Source organism: Melospiza melodia, chromosome 26 (assembly GCF_035770615.1).
Source record: "Melospiza melodia melodia isolate bMelMel2 chromosome 26, bMelMel2.pri, whole genome shotgun sequence".
NCBI lineage: Eukaryota > Metazoa > Chordata > Aves > Passeriformes > Passerellidae > Melospiza > Melospiza melodia.
Window position 1 is genome coordinate 3,919,443 of NC_086219.1, and position 19,016 is coordinate 3,938,458.

General features: G+C 48.3%; 1 protein-coding gene across 11 annotated transcripts in view; it reads left to right on the forward strand.

The window, feature by feature from the left end:
• Positions 1-19,016, forward strand: part of CAMTA1 (calmodulin binding transcription activator 1) — a 245,427-nt gene that overhangs the window by 204,283 nt on the left and 22,128 nt on the right. For 7 of the 11 annotated variants that reach the window (XM_063177088.1, XM_063177089.1, XM_063177093.1 and 4 more), the window contains 8 exons: positions 428-562; positions 12,998-13,137; positions 13,818-14,014; positions 14,336-14,414; positions 15,204-15,519; positions 15,875-16,386; positions 17,510-17,697; positions 18,062-18,308. In XM_063177088.1, coding sequence (XP_063033158.1) covers positions 428-562; positions 12,998-13,137; positions 13,818-14,014; positions 14,336-14,414; positions 15,204-15,519; positions 15,875-16,386; positions 17,510-17,697; positions 18,062-18,308 — 1,814 coding nt within the window. Of the gene's footprint in view, positions 1-427; positions 563-4,957; positions 5,268-5,415; positions 5,880-12,997; positions 13,138-13,817; positions 14,015-14,335; positions 14,415-15,203; positions 15,520-15,874; positions 16,387-17,509; positions 17,698-18,061; positions 18,309-19,016 lie in introns of those variants that run through there. The other 4 variants (XM_063177098.1, XM_063177096.1, XM_063177095.1 and 1 more) reach the window with 4 other exon arrangements.

A 19,016-nucleotide genomic window follows, 5' to 3' on the forward strand; every position in this document is an offset into this window, starting at 1 on the left:
CCACTGGCTGGATTTGCCTGTTTTTCCCTTTGCTACTTATAGCATAAGAGCACCTCCAACCTCCCCACAGAGATTTTCAGTAGTGATGGCCCTCAATATATGACTTCAAGTGGGTGCAGAATAACTTGGTTTCATTCCTAGGCCCCAGCTTTCCATTGGAAATGCAGTGAGGCTGCTCAGTCTTTAGAAACGCCTGATTCTGCCTTTTTGCCAGAATAACCCATTAGATAACTCTTAGGCTTAAAATCTCCATGCTTGAATATACCAACTGGTATTTTGGACTTTTGAATTGTCTAGTCACAAAAATACTGTTCAGCACCCTGTCTCTACACCTGATCTCAGCCCAATATTTAGCATATGGGGGTAATTCCTAGCTGGGGATTTCTTCAGGGAGTTCTCTGTCTTACAACATGTACTTTCCTTTTAGCTCATGACACTGGGCTTGTGACTTTGCAAGTTGCCTTCAACAATCAGATCATCTCCAATTCTGTGGTATTTGAATATAAAGCCAGAGCTCTGCCAACCCTGCCTTCCTCCCAGCATGACTGGCTGTCCTTGGACGGTAAGAAAAGTGGGATATTCCCTAAAAAAGCAGAACAAATGTAGAATTGTGTATGACAGAGCAGCTCCTGGTGGGGAGGGATGTAGAGCGGCAAGTTTGTCCTGACAGGAAGGGCTGTGGCAATGTTAATCAAAGTCCTCTCGTTGAAAAGTCTTATTAGCTCTATTGGTGTGAACAAAATGTTGCTGCCTTTTATACAGGATGACAAAGAGGTGGGGTTTTTTGTCTGAAAAGAAAGCTGATCATACTGCCCAGTTTCCAGGAGAGAAGCATTTACCCTGGAATTGTCTTTCCTGAGAACTCTGAAACTTGAGCTTGTCTAGAAAAAAAGTGTGTTTATTTAAGCAGAAAATGGAGAGATAGTAAGGCATAAGAGGGATATGCTAAAGCAGTTGGGATGGTAGCACTTCCAAAGAGCAGCATGGAGACAGAGCCTGTGGGCATTGCAGAGTGAAGAGGGGTTTGTGGTGTGGCTGCAGAAGCAAGGTTGCAAACAGAACTGGCTCTTAACAAGGAGGTGCACTAAGTCTTATGTTCAGCATCAAAATCGAATTTGCTTGACTGGAGAGGATTGTAAGAGTCTGTAGGTGCTTTTCATCTGCTGCAAGGCCTCCTGCTGCCTGTGGAGTGCAGCTGATAGCATGATGGTGATTGATGCTCAGCTGTCAGCAATCCAGGGTTGGCATGCCAGGTGGGCAGGTTTTGAATGCCTTGTTTGACAGTTCCCCAGAGCTGCTGAACTGGCAGGAGCTGAGGAGGTGGCTGTGAGTGCTGTCTCTGGTGTCCCTGCAGCTCCTCTGGGTGCTCTTGGTGAGCAGCCCAGCTCTCAATTAGAGGTTGTTACGCTGTGGTGATGTGGAAGGGAGGGGGACTGCAGCAGTGAACAAACTAGGGCATTGCTAACAGGGAGGGGAAAAAAAAAAAAGTAAGAGGACCGCTGCATTGCAGAGGCCCTTCAGGGAAAAAGACTGAATAATTATACCAACCATGATTTATCAGAAGCCTCTGCCTTGATGCACAGTGCTCCAAAGGGAGCAGATTACACTGTTATTTAAAGGACCAGCTACATCTTCTCATTTACTGCTGGAGAGCAAATGTTAGCTTAGCTAGCCAAGGTGAAAACTAATGTGAGTTGATTCTATCAATTGAATAAATACACAAATCCCTGACTTCTCTGTTTGCTTTAATTTCCCTGCTTAAAATCCTTGCCCTACTGACTGTTACGTGGTCTTGAGGGAAGATTTTCGAGGAATATTTGTAGTCACAAAATATTGACAAGAATTTTAAAATTCTTTTTAATTAACTCAGTGGAACACTCTGAGTTCCTTTGCATTGTTAAAACACAGTTCATGATTCCAGCTGGAATGAGCACTGCCACAGAGAACAGAGCTAACAGCCATACCCTAGGAAAAGAACAAGAAATTTCCATCTCATCTAAGTTTAGATAAACAATTCTCTTCCACAAATGTCTTTAAAATAAAGTCAAAATCACTCTATATGTGAACTCTATGTTTTTAGTTACATTAAGACAAAAATCACTATTTTTTTTGAGCACAGCACAAGTACTGGCCTTTGGGACCAGGGAGCAGTCCTGCTAATGAGTGGGAAGGGTTGTGAGACCATCTCCCACCACACTTCTGCTTCTAGGAACTGAGCCAAGTGTAGGAATGGGCAGAGAAGGAGTCTGAAGGCAGCGTTTGAGGGCTCCTTCCTTCATCAGTGTCTGCTGTGCCATGAAGGATTGTGCACCCTCTTCTGAACTACACAGAGATACTTGTTTTATTCTGAGTTTTCCTTATTTCACACCATGGGTGAGCTATGTCTTTTACAAATGGACAGTTGACACCAACTGCTGGTGTTCTTGCATTCTTTCTAGTTAATTTGAATAGTGGTATTCTTTCTTCTCAAAGCAAACCTTTTTCCCATAAAGGAAGCACTCTCATGTGATCCTGATCTCTGCTGATAAACTTGGCAGCCTTTTCTGTTTTCCATGTAAAACTCAGTTCTCAGAAGCCATTGTGTGCTTTTATAGCCATTTGATCTCACTTCCCATTCACTGTCTGTAAAGAGGTTCTTTTAAGAACAAAAACAAAAAGCAAATGAGGCTTGAAGAAATGAAGGCTGAACTGAAGGGCAGAGATGATTTCATGGCAGATGCATAAGGAATTATAAAGACATTTCAATATGGATTCCCCATGGAAAGCACGTTGTGTTTGCCCTCTGCAGAAGCTTTGCTGCTTCCATAAAATGTCTGTAGAGATGGTGTTTCCTTGGCATGGGATGTGATCAGAAATTCTGGGGAGATGGCTGTGAGTGCTGCTGACATGACGCTCATGCATCTGCAGGAAAGAGGACAGAACCTAAAAACAGGGGCAGGCCATGTATGTACGGATGAGTCAAGTGTGTACGGGTTGGACAAGGGTGTGACTGGCGCTGGCTGGAAATGGCACTGACGCAGGAGCACCTGACAGGCAGCCCGTCAGCTCCTGCTGGCTCTCAGTGCATCATCTGGCTGTCTTTCCCGGCTGGAAAACAAAAAAAGACTCGGGGAGGTGGGGCTTGGTGGCTTGTGTTAGCATGATGAGGCCACACCAGTGGTATCCAAACTCTCACTTCAGCCTGGAATCATCTGTGAGCAAACAGGGGGTGTGTGCTACCTGTGGCATTCCTCAGGTACATGATTCCTGTACAGTGGCAATGTTATCACCAAACCCACAGCATGTGTCTGTTTAGTAGGAACAGATGCCCTTCTTAGCCTGTGGTGAGATGCAGGACACCAGAGTCAGATAGGAGAGATGTGCTCAGTATCAGTGAATGTTTTGCAGCAGTAAGAGACTTTCCATAGGAAAAAAGTCTGTGTTATAAACAGTATTCACAGTTTTTCACTCCTCTTTCCAGCTGGGTAAAAGGTGACTGGTGTTTACATCTTGGATGTTGCCATAAAAGATGATCTGTTTGGGTTCTCTGTGAGAAGAGGGATGAATGTTTTCTACCGTGTTAAAAGGCTGCGGTGCAGCTTGCAGGGATGTGTGAGCAGTGGTAGAGGACACAGATACCTTGTCCCTTGATAAGATCTATCCAGTAAACTCCTTGAGATTCTATTCATCCTCCCCTGCACTGACTCTTGTGTGGTGTGGAGCCTTTGTCAGTTCTGTTTATATTCCTGCTGAGATGTGTCTGGTGGTTTGTTCCTTTCCCACGCTATTATTAAGGACACCGTTTCAGGAAGCCAATCTCCTACTGCTCTGACTGCATTTCCCAAATTGTCCTTTTCCATTTTGATCATAATATGATCGAATTGAGGCAAGGAATATTTCATTTCCTATGCTGAGCGTTGTCTTTTGAGCCAGCCTGACTTCACGGGCAAACATCGGATTCCTCAGGCCGATGACTGAACGTGTCCTGCTGCCCGGGGGTCTGTGATTCCTGTGGATGGTGGGACCGCACAGTCTCAGAAATTGTCAGGTTTTACCCCTCCGCAGATTTACCTTATTAGAGCAATAAGTACAAATACAAGTACTGTGTGTGTGGCGAAATGAGGAGAGCTGTGGTGTCAGCGGGAAAGTGACCCAGGGATGGCGCGTCCCGGGGCTGACTGGTGCGCGGGGCGCTCCGGGCGCGGCGGGCGCTCGGTGCCCGGTGCGGGGCCGCTGTAAACACGGCGGGGCCGCCAATGGGGCCGGGTGACGTCAGGCCGGGGCGGGCCCGGTGCCGGAGCGGATCGGGAGCGGGGCAGGGCCCGCCCGGCCGCGCCGCCCCGCGCAGACAATGGGAGGCGGCGGCAGCAGCCTCCGCCCGCCCGCAGCCGCACCGGGCCGGCGCTGATCGCTGAGCGCGGGGCGGGGAGCCCGTGGGACGGGCCGGCCTCCCGCCATGAGGGCGGCGCGGGGCCCCGGCGTGGGCTGAGGGCGGCGGCGGCGGGACCGGCCCCACTGCTGTCTGCCCTGCGGCGCGGTCTGGGCGCTCTCCCCCTGCGGAGTGCCCGGGGCGGGTGCCGGCCGCCCGGGATTGGGGGTGTGAGAGGGCATCGGGCACGGTGATGGCTCCGTGGGCGCGCCCGGGGTGACCGGGACGGCCGCCGCTTCCCAGCCGCTGCCTGAGCCTCCGCCCGGGGTGTCTGTCACGGCGCAGGGCGAGCCGGGGGGCGGGCGGCAGCCGCGGACCGGCCGCGATCCGCCGCGGGCTCTGAGGCGGCGCCGGTCCCGCGGCGAGGAGCGGCCCGTCCGTCCCCGCATGCCGGCCCCTGCCCCCCGCAGCCCGCTGCCCACCGCGGCCCCGGCGCTCGGGCTGCCATGCTCGCGGCCGCTGAACGGCGCCCGGGCTCGTTCTCCGCCGCGGCCGGCCGGGCCGCCCCGAGCCCCGGCTATGCCGGCCAGCCTTAGCCCGGCCAGCCTTAGCCCGTCCGCTGCGGCCGCCGGGGCGCGGGGGTGGCACCGCTGAGAGCCGCCGGCGCTGCGACAGGACCCCGGGGCTCCAGTTGGCTGCGAGGATGCGAGAGACGACAAGCAGGTCTGGGGGGAGCCTGCTCTGCCCGCCCCTGCTGCGGGGTCTGCGCCAGATGCTGGCTGGAGCCTCCGCCGATGCCTTGTAGACTCCCAGGTCAGTCCTCTGGTGCCAGGTGTTGTCACATTATTTACCTGGAAGCAGGTAGAGGGACTGCGGAGGGGTCCGCTGGATGCGCACGTGTGACAAAGTACTGCTTTCAGTAAGTATTGCAGGCTCAAGTGTTGCGCAGTGCTTGTTTGGGTTTAAATCTGCATGCTTCTGTGTTGTGCTGCACTTCCACGATGATTGCACGCCTTGCTGCTCGCTGTGCCCCCAGCCGTGGGACGTGGTGCTGTTTTCATGTGCTCGCCCTGCCCTGCTGGTCCTCAGCCCCTCCCGGGTGATGCTGCGATGCAGGCTCGGAGTTGTGACAGCACTTTAATTGTAGCATCACGTGTGCGGCAGGACACATTGCATCGGAGCCGCTCGCAGCCTCGTGTGCTGAGCTGAAGGCACAGAAGGAGGTCGGTAGCCCAGAGCTTCCTGGGGACCTTAGGGATGCTGGAAACACACGGCTGCTCCACACCACGGTATTGGAAAACTTGTTTTGCAGCGTGCTTTGGCAGAAAGAGCAGGATTGGGAAGAGGACTTCGGGAGACTGTGTGGACTGCTCGCAGTTTAGATGGGGTAAACATGACTGACGTCAGACTTGGTGAAAGCTTCCAGCAATGCTGAACCTGTTCCAGTGCTTTCAGTTTTCCTATTTATCTAACTTTGCAGCAAGTAGAGGCCATTTTATAGCATGCTGCTCTTCAGTCTGGTGATTTCGGAGTGAGTATTTTGACTCTTGAGGTTGCAGATTTAAGGAGGGAAAACTTGGGTCAGAATTGTTACCATGTGCATACATAAATATCATGCACAGTACTGTAAGCACAGATACTGCATGTGTGGCATGAGGTGCTTTTTTCCTGTCTGTAGTCCTTTAGCATGTAGCCCTAGGAGGAGGAGATCTCCAGGAGCCCTGGGTAGTAGCACTGGGCAGGTGAGCAGCAGCACAGCACGTTCTCCCAGGCTTTTGCTCTTGCATACACCCAAAAGCATTTCTCCTGTACATTTTTCATAGTATTGACACCTGTCAGGCTGCTTTCTGACCTGAGATACAGAGACTGACCTTAGGTAGCCAAATTTTCATACAAATTACAAAACAGCACAAGAAACGATGTCCTTAGCAGTGTGCCCTACCTCTAAAATCTATAAAGTACACATGGCATGTTTAAAAGTTTCCTTTGTTTCCTGAAGCAGCTGTTCCTGGACAGCATAAAGATCTTGCCCTCCCTAAGCCCTGGGGAAGAGAAGCCTGAAAAATAGGGCAGCAAGTGCTTTACTGCTGTTGGTATAGAGACTGCCACTTGGGGAAGAAGTCAGCCTGAGCAGCCCTCTTGCTTCTCTTTTCTAGTAATGGCATGATAAAGTAGAGAAGTACCCAGTTTTGAGGGGGCACTGGGGGTTACAGAGAGAAACAGAGTAATCCCAGATGGCATAGGAGTAATAGCTAGAGTCCTATAGCACAGGAAGAACTATGGGGCAAGTGTTGACAGTAAGAAATCATGCCTGGGCAGGTGAATTAATGGCTTAAAATCACTGACAGTACCTGTGTGTGCAGGTCTGGATGACTTCATCATTCCTGCCCATGTAGTGTTCATTTCATGGAGTTTCTTCAGCTGCTGCTCAGGCTGAGAGTGTACAATACTGTGTTTTTCTCATGTTATACCTCAGTATTGTGGCATTTCTCACTGATCAAAAGCCCTGGAAGTGACCTGCTTCATTAATATAGATATGCATGCATCCTAGAATATTAATTTTAAATGCTTTCATTTGCTGGTAGAGACCATGACCTATAACAACTTACTGCTAAAGAGAGGTTCTCTCTTTAGCAATAAGGGGCATTGAGGATATAACCACAGTTTTATTTCAGAAATAGTTGTTCCTGCAATAATGCCACCTCAGAAATCAGCATTAAATGATCAAATTGTTACTGCAGCATGAAAGATGTTCAGGATTTGTGCTGTACAGAGGAATTGAGCAAGATTTTGTGGACCAGTGACAGATGATTTGCAAAATAGAAACAGAGCAGTGGCAGTGTGAGTGACGTGGCCTTAGACTGCTTCCATCCCCACCCACAGCTTGTGCTGTATGAGAGAATGTGGTGAGAGAATTCTGGCTTGCTCTGCAAAACAGAAAAATGTCTTCATGCTGCATGGCTTTTTTTTACATTGCTCAGCTGTCACACTTGTTCAGTTCAGTCTGTGTGTGCTCATGCAGGGGATGATTTAACACAGAAACTGCTGGTAAAGGAACAGCACAGGAGAGCCAAAGCCCTCAGAGTGGCTCCTCCACACCAGGGTATCTGAGCACAGTGCTTGGCAACAGGGAGGTCCTGCACACCCCTGTTAGCTCAGTGTTCAGAATTCTGTGGGGCAATAATTCCATGCTGGGCAGATGCAGCCCCAGTGGGATGTGCAGGAGGTCATGGACCCTCATCCTTTAATTCTTTTAACCAGTTACTGTCTGTCAGTTTGGTTGGGCAGCATGTTAAAAACATCCAGATGTCCAGGGGAAAATGTGAAAAAAGAGCAAGTGTTGTTAACACTGTTTGCTGCTGAGAACTGCCCATTAATTTTTCATCTGTATTTTCAGTAGTATTTCCCTGTAATAATTCAGGCTGCACTGCCAAGTCATGTGTGGCACAGACAGTTTCTTGCTGCTTGAAGCTTGCTTGGCAAAAGGACTGAAGATCCTTTGGGATGTGTTCTTGTCTGGTACAGCAGTGTGCAGAGATTAGAAAAGCAGCTCTCTGTGCTCTTTTCTTAAAATTGACCTGTTAGGCAGAGGAGGGCTTGTCCCTTACTGCTGTGCCTTGCTCTTCTCTTAGCTCTGTGTCCTGGGCATTGGCTACCACACAAAGGAAGTGCAGAGCTGGTGATTGATGGAGGTGTGCCTTTACTACCTGTTGTAATAAAGTGTGGGCAGAGGCAGTGCTCTGAGCTGTTCCTGCCCGTGGGGGACAGCTCAAAACCAGCAATCCTGCTGTTGGAAGAGTTTTTGGGTTAGGCAGTGGGGAGGGCTGTGCAGAGGCTGTGGGTGAGGTGTTTGCAGGTGCTGTGTTTGATCCTCCCTGTCAGAGCAGGCTCTGTGCACCAGGAGCTGTTACCAGGCTGCACAAGGCACGTGCTCCTGCAGCCTCCAGTGAAAACTTGGGCACGTAAATGGCTGGCATCTGTTCAGATCCTTACTGAGGAAATTCAGTGTTTATTGGAGAGCACTGAGGGAGAAAATGGAGGTGTGGCTTCCAGAATCCTGGAGATTAAACTAACTCCTCTGCTCCCTGCGTTTTCCACTCTCTGTGCCTGCTGTGGTGGCTTATTGAGCTGTTGGTGCAGGTGTGCTTTAAATTCATTGTGGAGAGTTCTGGGTTAAGAAAACACCACTGGATTAAACCAACCCTGAAAAAAAAAATTAATATTAAACAATATCCAGGTTGTCTGTGTGTAACTGTACAGTTATGTTATATATAACTGTACATTATATTATATATAACTGTAATACAGGCTGTAACTCTGTAAGATGCTGGCTGATATAAACAACCATGTAACCTTAGAGGATTTGTAGCACAATTGTTCTGCACCTTTAGGTGAATCCAGTGCATAACCTGCTGTCATTACTGTGATCAGTAGTAGGCTCTCTCCCAATGCAGATGGAAATGAAGCTTGAAAGATGGGTTGTGTTTTAGGGAAATGATTATGAAACTGTAACCAGTTGCGTAGTACTGGTCAAAATCTGACCAGGCAGCTCCTCCCTGTGCCTCCCTGCTGGGACAGTTCAGCTCCCCTCAGGTTGCCACCACCTCTCCTTGTTATGCTAGGGGAAGATAGTGAGAAGTAATTTTGGTGTTATATTGATATTGTTGAATTTGAAGAAGATAATTCCCATGAAAGATACAATCTTCAGAATATTTTCTGTGAAATTATTCTGTCTCCTGGAGATGCAGAAATGTGGTTATTTTCATTGCCTTAGTGGAGGAAGCCTTGAAGAACACTTGAGAAACACTCTCTGTAGTTACCTAAAGAACATTAAAATGTTTCTGAGATTGATATGTAGTGGAAAAACTCAATAAATGCACAAATTTGAATGTGTAAGTTTTTAGCTCACTAAAAAATTTTAAATTCTATCATCAAAACCATAATTTTTGGGCAAAACCTTAAATATGTGAATATGTTTGTATCCATGTGGATCTTTGTGGCCTTTGGACAGAGTGAGAGTGCTCCCAGTGCAAGACATTTCCTTGGGCTCAGGCTGTTTAGATTTCCTGTACAATATAGCAGGAGAAAAGCTTATTTGGACAGTGATCTTTATGTTGTTGAGCTCTCATCTTCAGTGCACTGCAAGAGACTTGCTTGTCATGAGATCTTCTGCTGTCTGTAAAAGACAAGAATGTGGAAACTGTTCCTGTAACTTGAGTGCCTGTTAAGCAGGTGGCCCTGCAGAGACCCCCTGAAGTGGGAAGAGAGAAAAATGAGAAATAACACAGGATGAAAGGTCTTGAACTTCTCACAGTTGCAATGTTCAGCCCTGTGGTTGTTGTAGCCCTTCTCCTTTCTCTCAGGCATTGCAAGGTGCATCAGTTGGCTCATCAGCAGTGTGTGAAATGGCTGGACATGGTCCAAAATGCTGCTCATCTGGTGTGTGTTCAGGGCTGGGGTGGGAGAGGAGCATTTTCCTCATTGCCGAGTTCAGGAGAAACCTTGGGGGAAGGTGTTCACTCTCCCATTCCCTCCCTGCCTTCCCCCATTTTTTTCTTTCTTGTGTTTTGGTTTGGTTTTTTGTTTGTTTGGGTTTTTAATGTTTGCATTTTTGTTGTTGTAGGGTGGTTGTTGTTGTTGTTAGTTTCTTGTGGGTTTTTTTTTTGTAGACTCGTGCAGTGCATGCACTTCCAATGGCCAGGGTTCCTTTTGAAAGGGACATCTTGGTGTAATTGACACTACAGAATGATGAAAACACTATACAGAAATAATTTTGGAATTGTCATCAGTTATGGTTTGCTTAGGCAGTGATTTTGGTGCCCTGGGAAATGCATGGGGGCACCTTCCCTGCTCCACTGCCCCACTTGGCTCATTTGCTGCCTGGAGCTTTCTCATTTGGGGGCACACCCTGATCTGGGTGAATTCTGGTGGTCTCTTCTAGACACAGGGAGGGCTCTGGCCATGCTGTGCTGGTGCTCCAGAATGTTTGTTTCTACTTCCCATTTTACCAATACCAGCATATTTCTAAAATGCCTGATCTGGTTAGTCCTGCCCTTATTATTTCCAGGAGCACTGCCAGGTGTCTGAATAGGAATACCTGGGAGCACCAGATATTTTGGATTCTGTTTCCTAAGAAAAGTTCCCTGCTTTCATTTCTTTGGTGTAGTGTTTTGTTTGGTGTCTGGGGGCATTGGTGGGTGACAGGTAACTTCAGTCTTCTTTGGTAACTTCAGTCTTCTGACAAAAACTGACAGGAAGTTCTCAGTGTCTTTGGGATTAGGAAAGGTGGAGGCTTCACTCATTACAGATCATAAAGCCCAGAGAGAAGAGCCTGGAAAACAATCACAAACATAGGGCCACCCATTTCTGTTCCAGATTGAAAAAAAAAATGGGGAGAAAATAGTAATCTGTACTTCTGTGTTTCACTGTGTGTCCAGGTGTACAGAATTTAGGTGGACCCCTAAATGAGTAGGAACAAACCCCAGAATTTGCAGCCCTGAGCTTGTTGGTTTATTACTCCACTTAGAGCCAAATTTCTTCTTTTAAAAAGATGCTGCTTGTGCCTGTACAAGGCTGAGGGCTCAGATGTGATACCCAGTATGGTTTGCTGCTCTCAGCTCTAATAAATGCAGGTTCTGAGGGCTCAGATATGATACCCAGTGTGGCTTGATGCTCTAATAAATGCAGGTGCTGGGGGTTCAGGTATGATCCCCAGTGTGGCTTGGTGCTCTCAGCTCTAACAAATACAGGTTCTGAGGGCTCAGATGTGATACCCAGTGTGGTTTGCTGCTCAGCTCTAATAATGCAGGTGCTGGTAGCCATCTAGGGAGAGTGGCATTACCTGTGTGGAGCCCTGTTCCCTGCAGGGCAGGTGTGGCCACTTTTGCAGGTGCCTGGGCTGTGTTTCACAGGGAGGGGAGCTCAGCAGGGCCAGGTCTGTGCCAGTCTCTGCAGTGGACGTGCTCTGCCTGGCAATGGGGAGGGAGGAGACAGCGGTGTGGACTGCACTGCAGCACACTGCAGCACTCCTGGAACAAAGCTCTGCTGGGCAAACGGGGCTGCTGCTGCTGCTGTGTGCTGACCACAGCTGAGGGACAGGGCCCTGACACCTCAGAGTACCAGCAGTGTGTGCTGATACAGCTGCCAGTCCTTTCCCAGGGGCTTTGCAATTAACAGGACAAGTGAAGGATTAGTAAGGCACTAATAATAAATCTTTTGGATTAGTGAGCTCACCTCTGACATGAGGTTAGATGGGAGGTGCTGGCCACAGTCCTTTGTCCCTGGCCCTTGAGCAGCCAGAGGGGGATGCTGAAGCTGGCCAGGAGGGAGTGAAGCTCTTGCCTGCTGTCAGACCACAGCAACCTCTTGGTGAGAAGGGGATGTCTCCAGCCCCTGGAGCTGAGCTGTCTTGTTCCAATGGTCTGCAATATTGTCCTTAGTGCAGTACAGCAGGGATCCACATCTCTCCAATACCTTCTACTGAGGGCTATGCCTCAGTGTAGCATAGAATACTCCTACAGCCTTCCAGGGAGGGCTCTGTGTTCTTGGAGAAGACTGACATGTTTAAAACCTCGTCAGAGCGTGTCTATTTTGGTGCACACACTCCTTTTGCTGTCACTGGGAGTGGTTCTGGGTTTATGAGTGTTCTGCACCACCACCATCTCTATGGATGCATGAAACTGAACAGTATGGGGGCTGTCTCTCCCTTAGAGTTTGCTACCTGTGCTCTTAGCATGATGTCATGATTCATTAAATGTTCCCTATACACAAAACAGGCCTGCCCAGCTTCACATGAGCTGCATGAAACTGCAGAAGGAGCTCTGCACTTGCAGCCATTCCCTCTGCACTGACTGGCCCTATCCAGAGAATCATTCCCTCAGCTGATCTCTGTGGGATCAGTTCAGCAATCATCTGTTAATGTGTCTGAACCTCCCTGCTCCACCACTCAAGCCTTAGGAGCAGTAGGATAGTGCTGTGTTAAAATGCAATGAGGGGAAAATCAGTAACACAGATTTCTGCAGGGACCAGAGGGCTCCAGAGTTTCAGAGTGGTGTTACAGGATTGTCAGTGCCCATACTCCACATTGTGGTGGTTCTGTTTCTGGCCCTTGGCTGAAGCTGTTTTCCAAGAAAGGAAGCCTGCCAGGGAAGGAACAAGTGCCCTGTTAAAGGCTCCTTTTCCTAAGCACAGAAGGAAGCAGAGGTGACTTTTTCTTCCAGATACCATTATTCCATGATTCCAGGTTGCAGGCCAAGCTGAATTCAGGGCGCTTGTAAAGTAGAGGGGTGACTGTAAAATGGCAGATGTGATCTTTCTGAAATGCTCAGTGAATGGGGATATTTGCTTAGTGTTTGTGTTTTGAAAGACTTTGCATTACCCCTTGTATTGTGTGCCTACAGCTGGACTCACGGGGAAAGGGATTTGTCCTCTGCCTGCATTTCTCATTTTTCTGTCTGTTTCTGTAAGGAAGTTCTCTGGAATTGCAGTTAAAAGGTTGCTGCAGGAGGTGGAAGAACTAGGATGAAGAGAAAGTGTGTGTGTGTGCATTTCCAAGCAGAGCAAACCTCCTCTATCACTTCCAGAATAGCTATTTGTGACTTGAGCTTCCTTTCCATGGAAATGTCCTTACTGTGGCTTTCTCCAACCCAGATAACCAGTTCAGGATGTCCATACTGGAGCGACTGGAGCAGATGGAGAGGAGAATGGCTGAAATGACAGGCTCCCAGCAACACAAACAAGGAGTGGGAGGCGGGAGCAATGGGAATGGGAACAGTGGAACACAGGTGCAGGTATGAACCCTTCTGTGTCCAGACACAGCTTTATGCTTTCTTAACAGAGGTTTTTTTGTGAGGTGGGGTTTGGAAAGGGTTATAGTTTGTCCTAAGTGACAAGTCTGGTTTGTGGGTGTCTAACAGCAGCTGGTTTTTGGTCACATTTGCCACTGTCTCAGTACTTGTAGGAATGGAAGGCTGCCTGTTCAGGGCAAGCTGCAGCTCCTCTCAGTAATAGAAGCTTCTTTGAGCCAGGTTTCATAAACTCTTTGAGGTCTTTTACTCACCTAAGATAGCTCAGCTACTTTTGGAGGCATAAAATCATCAGGATGGCTTCTGTTGCAGTGTTGGAAACAACAAGGTTTAATAAAAGGCCAAAAAACAAACAGAGAAAAACCGAGCTAGGTGCAAGAGGTTCTCGCTTCTGGTAAAACACCTCACAAAAGCCATTAGTTTCTGTGTTCTCTTCTTTTTCTAGTAAATTGCTTAGATGGGACTTCTTGGCTTCTGTCTAATTAGCTATCCTTAAGTTTGAGTTGAAGTCCCCAAGGTCTTATGAGGTGTCTTTTTCACCTAATCGAGGAGAGAAACTTCTGGGCGTCTTTTTGAGGGGACAAAGGATAGTTTTGTCACTCAGTCAATGAGAGGCACATTCCCATTCCTCTCCGTGGTTAACTGGGATGTGTGTGGTGTTCCAGTGCGTTTCTGGGACTGGGACCCTGGGCAGCTGCTTTGAGAGCCGTGTGGTGGTGGTGTGTGAGAAGATGATGAGTCGCGCGTGCTGGGCGAAGTCCAAACACTTGATCCACTCAAAGACTTTCCGAGGAATGACCCTGCTCCATCTGGCTGCTGCCCAGGGCTATGCTACCCTCATCCAGACCCTCATCAAGTGGCGGTAAGACCCAGCCTTGGACTCTGGGCTGTCAGCACAGGCATGGCAGGAGCATCTATAAACTTTGCTCAGTCCACATTTCTGGGTGTCTTGTACAAAGAGCCAAGCCCTTGAACTCGTTCCCATGCCCTGATCTGATGGGACCTGTCTCTTGAGAGTTGCTGGATCTATCATGCTCTTCATGCCTGTGGTGGGGGCACTGTCTGTAGTAAATACATGTGTGTGACCTCTTCTCTGTGGTACAGAGCTTTGGATAAATCTGTGCTTAGACAATGATCCTGACATGGTTACAGAGCATCTTTCCTTCTCTTGTTTTCCCTGCAGCACCAAACATGCAGACAGCATTGATCTGGAGCTGGAAGTTGACCCTTTGAATGTGGATCATTTCTCCTGCACTCCTCTGGTAAGAGCAGGGTCTGAAACTTCTGAGAGAGTCTGAGGACACTTTGGGGAGTTCTTTCTGATGTGTCATTTTCCTGAAGTGTTTCACTCTCTGTAGAGTGGATGTTCCTGCTGTGTAAATGGTAAGGCATAGTGCTGTCAGCTTCCTGGCATTTTGTTGAGAGAGGGCACACAAAACAAAACTTTGTCATTGAGAAACACGAGGAAAGGAGACAGACAGATAGTTCTGGTTAGTGTTTTACATAGAATCTAGTCTCCACTATCAGGGTGTGAAAAGGACTTTACACGCCTTCTTTCACATTGTCTGTGACTGTTTAACTGTAGAGGTTGTAAAGTTATAAACTGTCTTGGTCTCTGGAGTCATGAAATCATGACTGAGAACTTAAACAGGCAAAAAGCCAAAACAGATGGAACCAGAACTGCCAGTTTACAACTTGAGTATTTATTTTATGGTTTCCAACCTTTGGTCCTGACTGCATGTTCCTGATCTCAGAGATTCCTTTGTGTATGAAGCTGTTCTGTCTCTGCAGTGATGTCAATGCCACTAAAAGAACTCAAAACAGAAGAAACCAAACTGTCAGCTTTATTTGTCAATTGGAGGTTTCTCTGTTGCAGGAGAGAATAGCATATATTCAGTCCCCTATGTTGGGTTGGGTTAGAACATTTTTAAACATGATCTGCTGCCCTTGAGCATGTCATGGTTTTGTATCAGAAGAGTTTTTCCTTGAGCTGGGATTAACAAGACAGGAGAAGGCATGTCTCCAGTGGGTCATTACCTTTTCTTCTTTAGATGTGGGCCTGTGCCCTGGGCCACATGGATGCAGCAGTGGTGCTGTACAAGTGGGACCGCCGCGCCATCTCCATCCCCGACTCCCTGGGCAGGCTGCCCCTGGCCATCGCTCGCTCCCGGGGCCACGTCAAGCTGGCAGAGTGCTTGGAGCAGCTGCAGAGAGATGAGCAAACTCAGCTTGGGCAGAACCCCAGGATTCAGTGCCCCTCGAGCACAGACTCCAACACAGAGAGCTGGGTGTCCCAGTGGCAGAGTGAGCTTGTTGCCTCTCAGGAGCCCCAGAAGGGAGTCACAGTGATTTCCAGTACAAACACAGGTAAAGCATCCATTCAGCTCTGTTTTGCTGACATTTAAGGTGTGAAAATGTGGGGGTGAGGAGCTCACCTGGGCAGCAGGTTCCACCTGTAGCCTTGCTGTCCATGATTAATTCTTTTCTGGTGCTGTATTCACTTGCATAAGCATCAGGAGGAGGAGTGAATGCCTGCTTTGGAAACGCTTGTGTGTCTTAGGAGTGGCTGAGACAGTATCTTCCCTGGGTGGTTGTTACTCCCTTTGCACATCCTGTCAGGTGTCCATAGAGCACAGCACAAACTTTAGCCTGAGCTGTTGATGTTCCTATAGCACTCGTGAGTTGCATGTTTAGTTTTGACCATTGATCTGTTTGTTTACAGAGCTGAGGCGGCCAAGATCAGAACCTTCCAGCTATTACAGCAGTGAGACTCAGAAAGATTACCCTGCACCCAAAAAGCATAAGCTGAGCCCTGAGTATTTTCAAGCCCGGCAAGAGAAGCTGCTTTCCACTGCACTGAGCCTGGAACAGCCAAGCATTAGGAAGCAGAACTCCAGCTCCAAGCAATCCTCCACTGAGACAATCAGCCCCAGTGAAGGGCTGAGGGACTATGGCCGGGAGCTCTCCCAGCACATCCCAGAAGTTACTGGGTACCGGGGCTCTGGCAGCCAAGCAGGCATCAAATGGAACCCAAAAGACATTTATATTGGTGTGTCTGCAGTGCAGGTGGCTGGGAGCCAGAAGGGGAAGGAGGCCGTGGCCCATCGGCTCCGCCAGCGGGAGCAGATGAATGTGTTGATGATGGCCGACAGGGAGATGGTGGATGCAGAACTCTTGTCCTACAGGGACAGCACAGGGGATGAGGACTGTTTACACCACATGGATGAACTGCAGGTAAACACACCCACACATACAAGATCAGCAGTCTCTGAGAGCGTGGAGGCTGCACAGAGGATCCTGACCTTGGGAAATTCCCATGGAAGCCTCTAGAGGCTGTGAATTGTGCTTTGAGGAAGGAGGTGGTCACACTGTTAATGTACTTTTTTCCAATTTCAGTGCAGATATAAAGGCTAATGGTTAGCATTTAGGGTTGTACGTTTCAACAACATACAGAATGCACAAAATTGTTTGCAGATGTGCAAGGAAAAAGGGAAAAGCAGAGCCTAATCACAGCAGTGCATGTGACTCAGGTGGCCCAATAGTCCTGTGGGAACTGGGCAGAAGTCTTGACAAAGACAGTGTGAGAGAGGTAGTGCTGTGGTTGCAGGTCTGGCCTCTGCACTTCAGAGGGAAGGAGGTAGGAAAGAGTGGAGAGTGGAAGAGACAGTGGATTTGGGAGGAAGAATCCCACTAGGTATGGAATAGAGGAAATAAAAATATAACAGAAGCAGGAGAGATATATCAGATGTAGTCACAGGGAGAAAGATACTGTGGTTGTCTGAGCAAATGGGTAATGGGAACACAGCCGTACCTATTCTGCCTTGGCATCTCTGAGTGTTTTCTGGCTGGTGTAACATGGGTGAAGCAGAGCATTGCAAAACAAGAAGAGTTCTTATTCTGAGTTGAAAATTCCTGTGAAACTTGCTGAGCTGAGGGATGCCATTCAGAAGGGTTCCTGACAATGTTTTGTCCCAAGATTTTAAATTTCTCTTTATGTCCCTTTATTGTCCTCACGCACTCTACTGCACATCTCAGCAAAAGAGTGGCAATGTTACTTTTCCTTTGGAAATAACATAGCAGTGACAGCTGTAGAGGGAGAGCCCAGAGACCTTTCTCCAGATCTTTTGGGTTCCCCATAAAGGGAAAAAGATGTCCAGAGAATATGAAACCCTGCAGTGCTTGGTCTGAAGAATCAGAAAATCAGCTGAGCACTGGTTAATAGGCTTCACTCCACTGTTGAAACAAACAGAAGGTTTGGGCAAAACGGGGAATTCTGTCTAAAGCTGGGCTGTAACGTGGAAGCACAAGGCACCTTCTTTCAGGCAGCTAAAGTTTGCTGTTCCTTCCCCCTTGGCAGGTGAACATGATGACACTTGCAGAGCACATCATTGAAGCTACGCCTGACAGGATCAAGCGAGAGAATTTTGTGCCAATGGAGTCGCTGCTGGTGGAGAGGACAGACAGTGCTGCCATGAGCACCACCATGAGCTGGCTGGCCAGTTACCTTGCTGATGTTGATCACTTGCCCAGTGCTGCACAGATCAGGTCAGTGAGAGCTCTGAGGTTGGGTTTTGGTGTGGTGTGAGCACTAGGCAGCATGTTCTGACTCTTCAGCCTGCAGGTGCCAGTTCTCAGTGAGGCTCAGTTCTGGCCTTCCTGGCCCAGGCACACTCCTATGCTCAGATGTGTTGTTGCCAACACAGCTACAAATTCACGGAATGGAGTTTTCACTCCAGCACCACATCTGTGCAGTGCAGGACAGGCAGGCTCAGGGGTGTGGGATGTTGCTTGGAGAGAGAGACAGGAGCATAAACTTTTATCTTAAACTCAGAAATGTTGTTGTCCTTCTCTGTGATGTAAACCCAAGTGCTTTGTAAGCCAATAATTCCTACTGTGATTGGTATTTCAGAAGTCTGTATAGTGAACCCCTGACCCCTTCTTCGAACACCAGCTTGAGCCCTGCAGGCTCTCCAATCAGTGAAATAGCTTTTGAGAAACCCAGCCTTCCCTCGGCAGCAGACTGGTCTGAATTTCTGAGTGCATCCACCAGCGAGAAGGTAGAAAATGAGTTTGCACAGTTAACTCTGTCTGATCATGAGCAGAGAGAACTCTATGAAGCTGCCAAACTCGTCCAGACAGTATTCAGGAAATACAAGGTATGTGGCTCAAATGTCCAGTGTCTTCCTTGATGGGTGTGTGTGAGAGAGAGTATAATTTGTTACTAACCAAAATGTGGGTAATATCTACTCCAGGGACAAAAATACGGTTTCTGTCATAACCTTTTCAATGCTTCTGACATTTGCTTGTTGATGTTTGCCCAACAAGTGCTGTGTAGGAAGTGTGTAAGATGTGCATGCCATGCCATGCCGTGCTGTGACAGAGCAGCCCTCACAAAGCACATCCTCAAAATGTACAGTACCTTCTTGGGACTTTAGTGCTCACAGTGACCCTGAGATAGGTTAGAAAGTCTCTTTTGCCAGCCCAGCAGTCAAAGGAGGAGTCAGAACTCTTTAGTTCTCGTTCTCAAGGTTGTTTACTATTTCTTATTTATAAAATTCTTTCTCCTGGCCTGCCAAGGTCTGCTCAGCAGGACAGACAGAGGCACTCTGCCTGCCCCCAGGCAGTGTTATCTTTTTATATTAAAAACTACGTGTACACTATTTACCATAACTTCCCAATACCTATCACCTATGTCAGACAGTGAGCTTCTACTCTAAACCCATCTAAAAGTGCCACCATCACAGCAGAAGATGGAGGCCAAGAAGAAGGAGAAAGGCTGGACACACCCAGATTCCTCCATCTTGCCCCCTGAACTCTCATTCTAAAAACCCAAAAAAATCTATTTTTCACTCCATGACAAACTG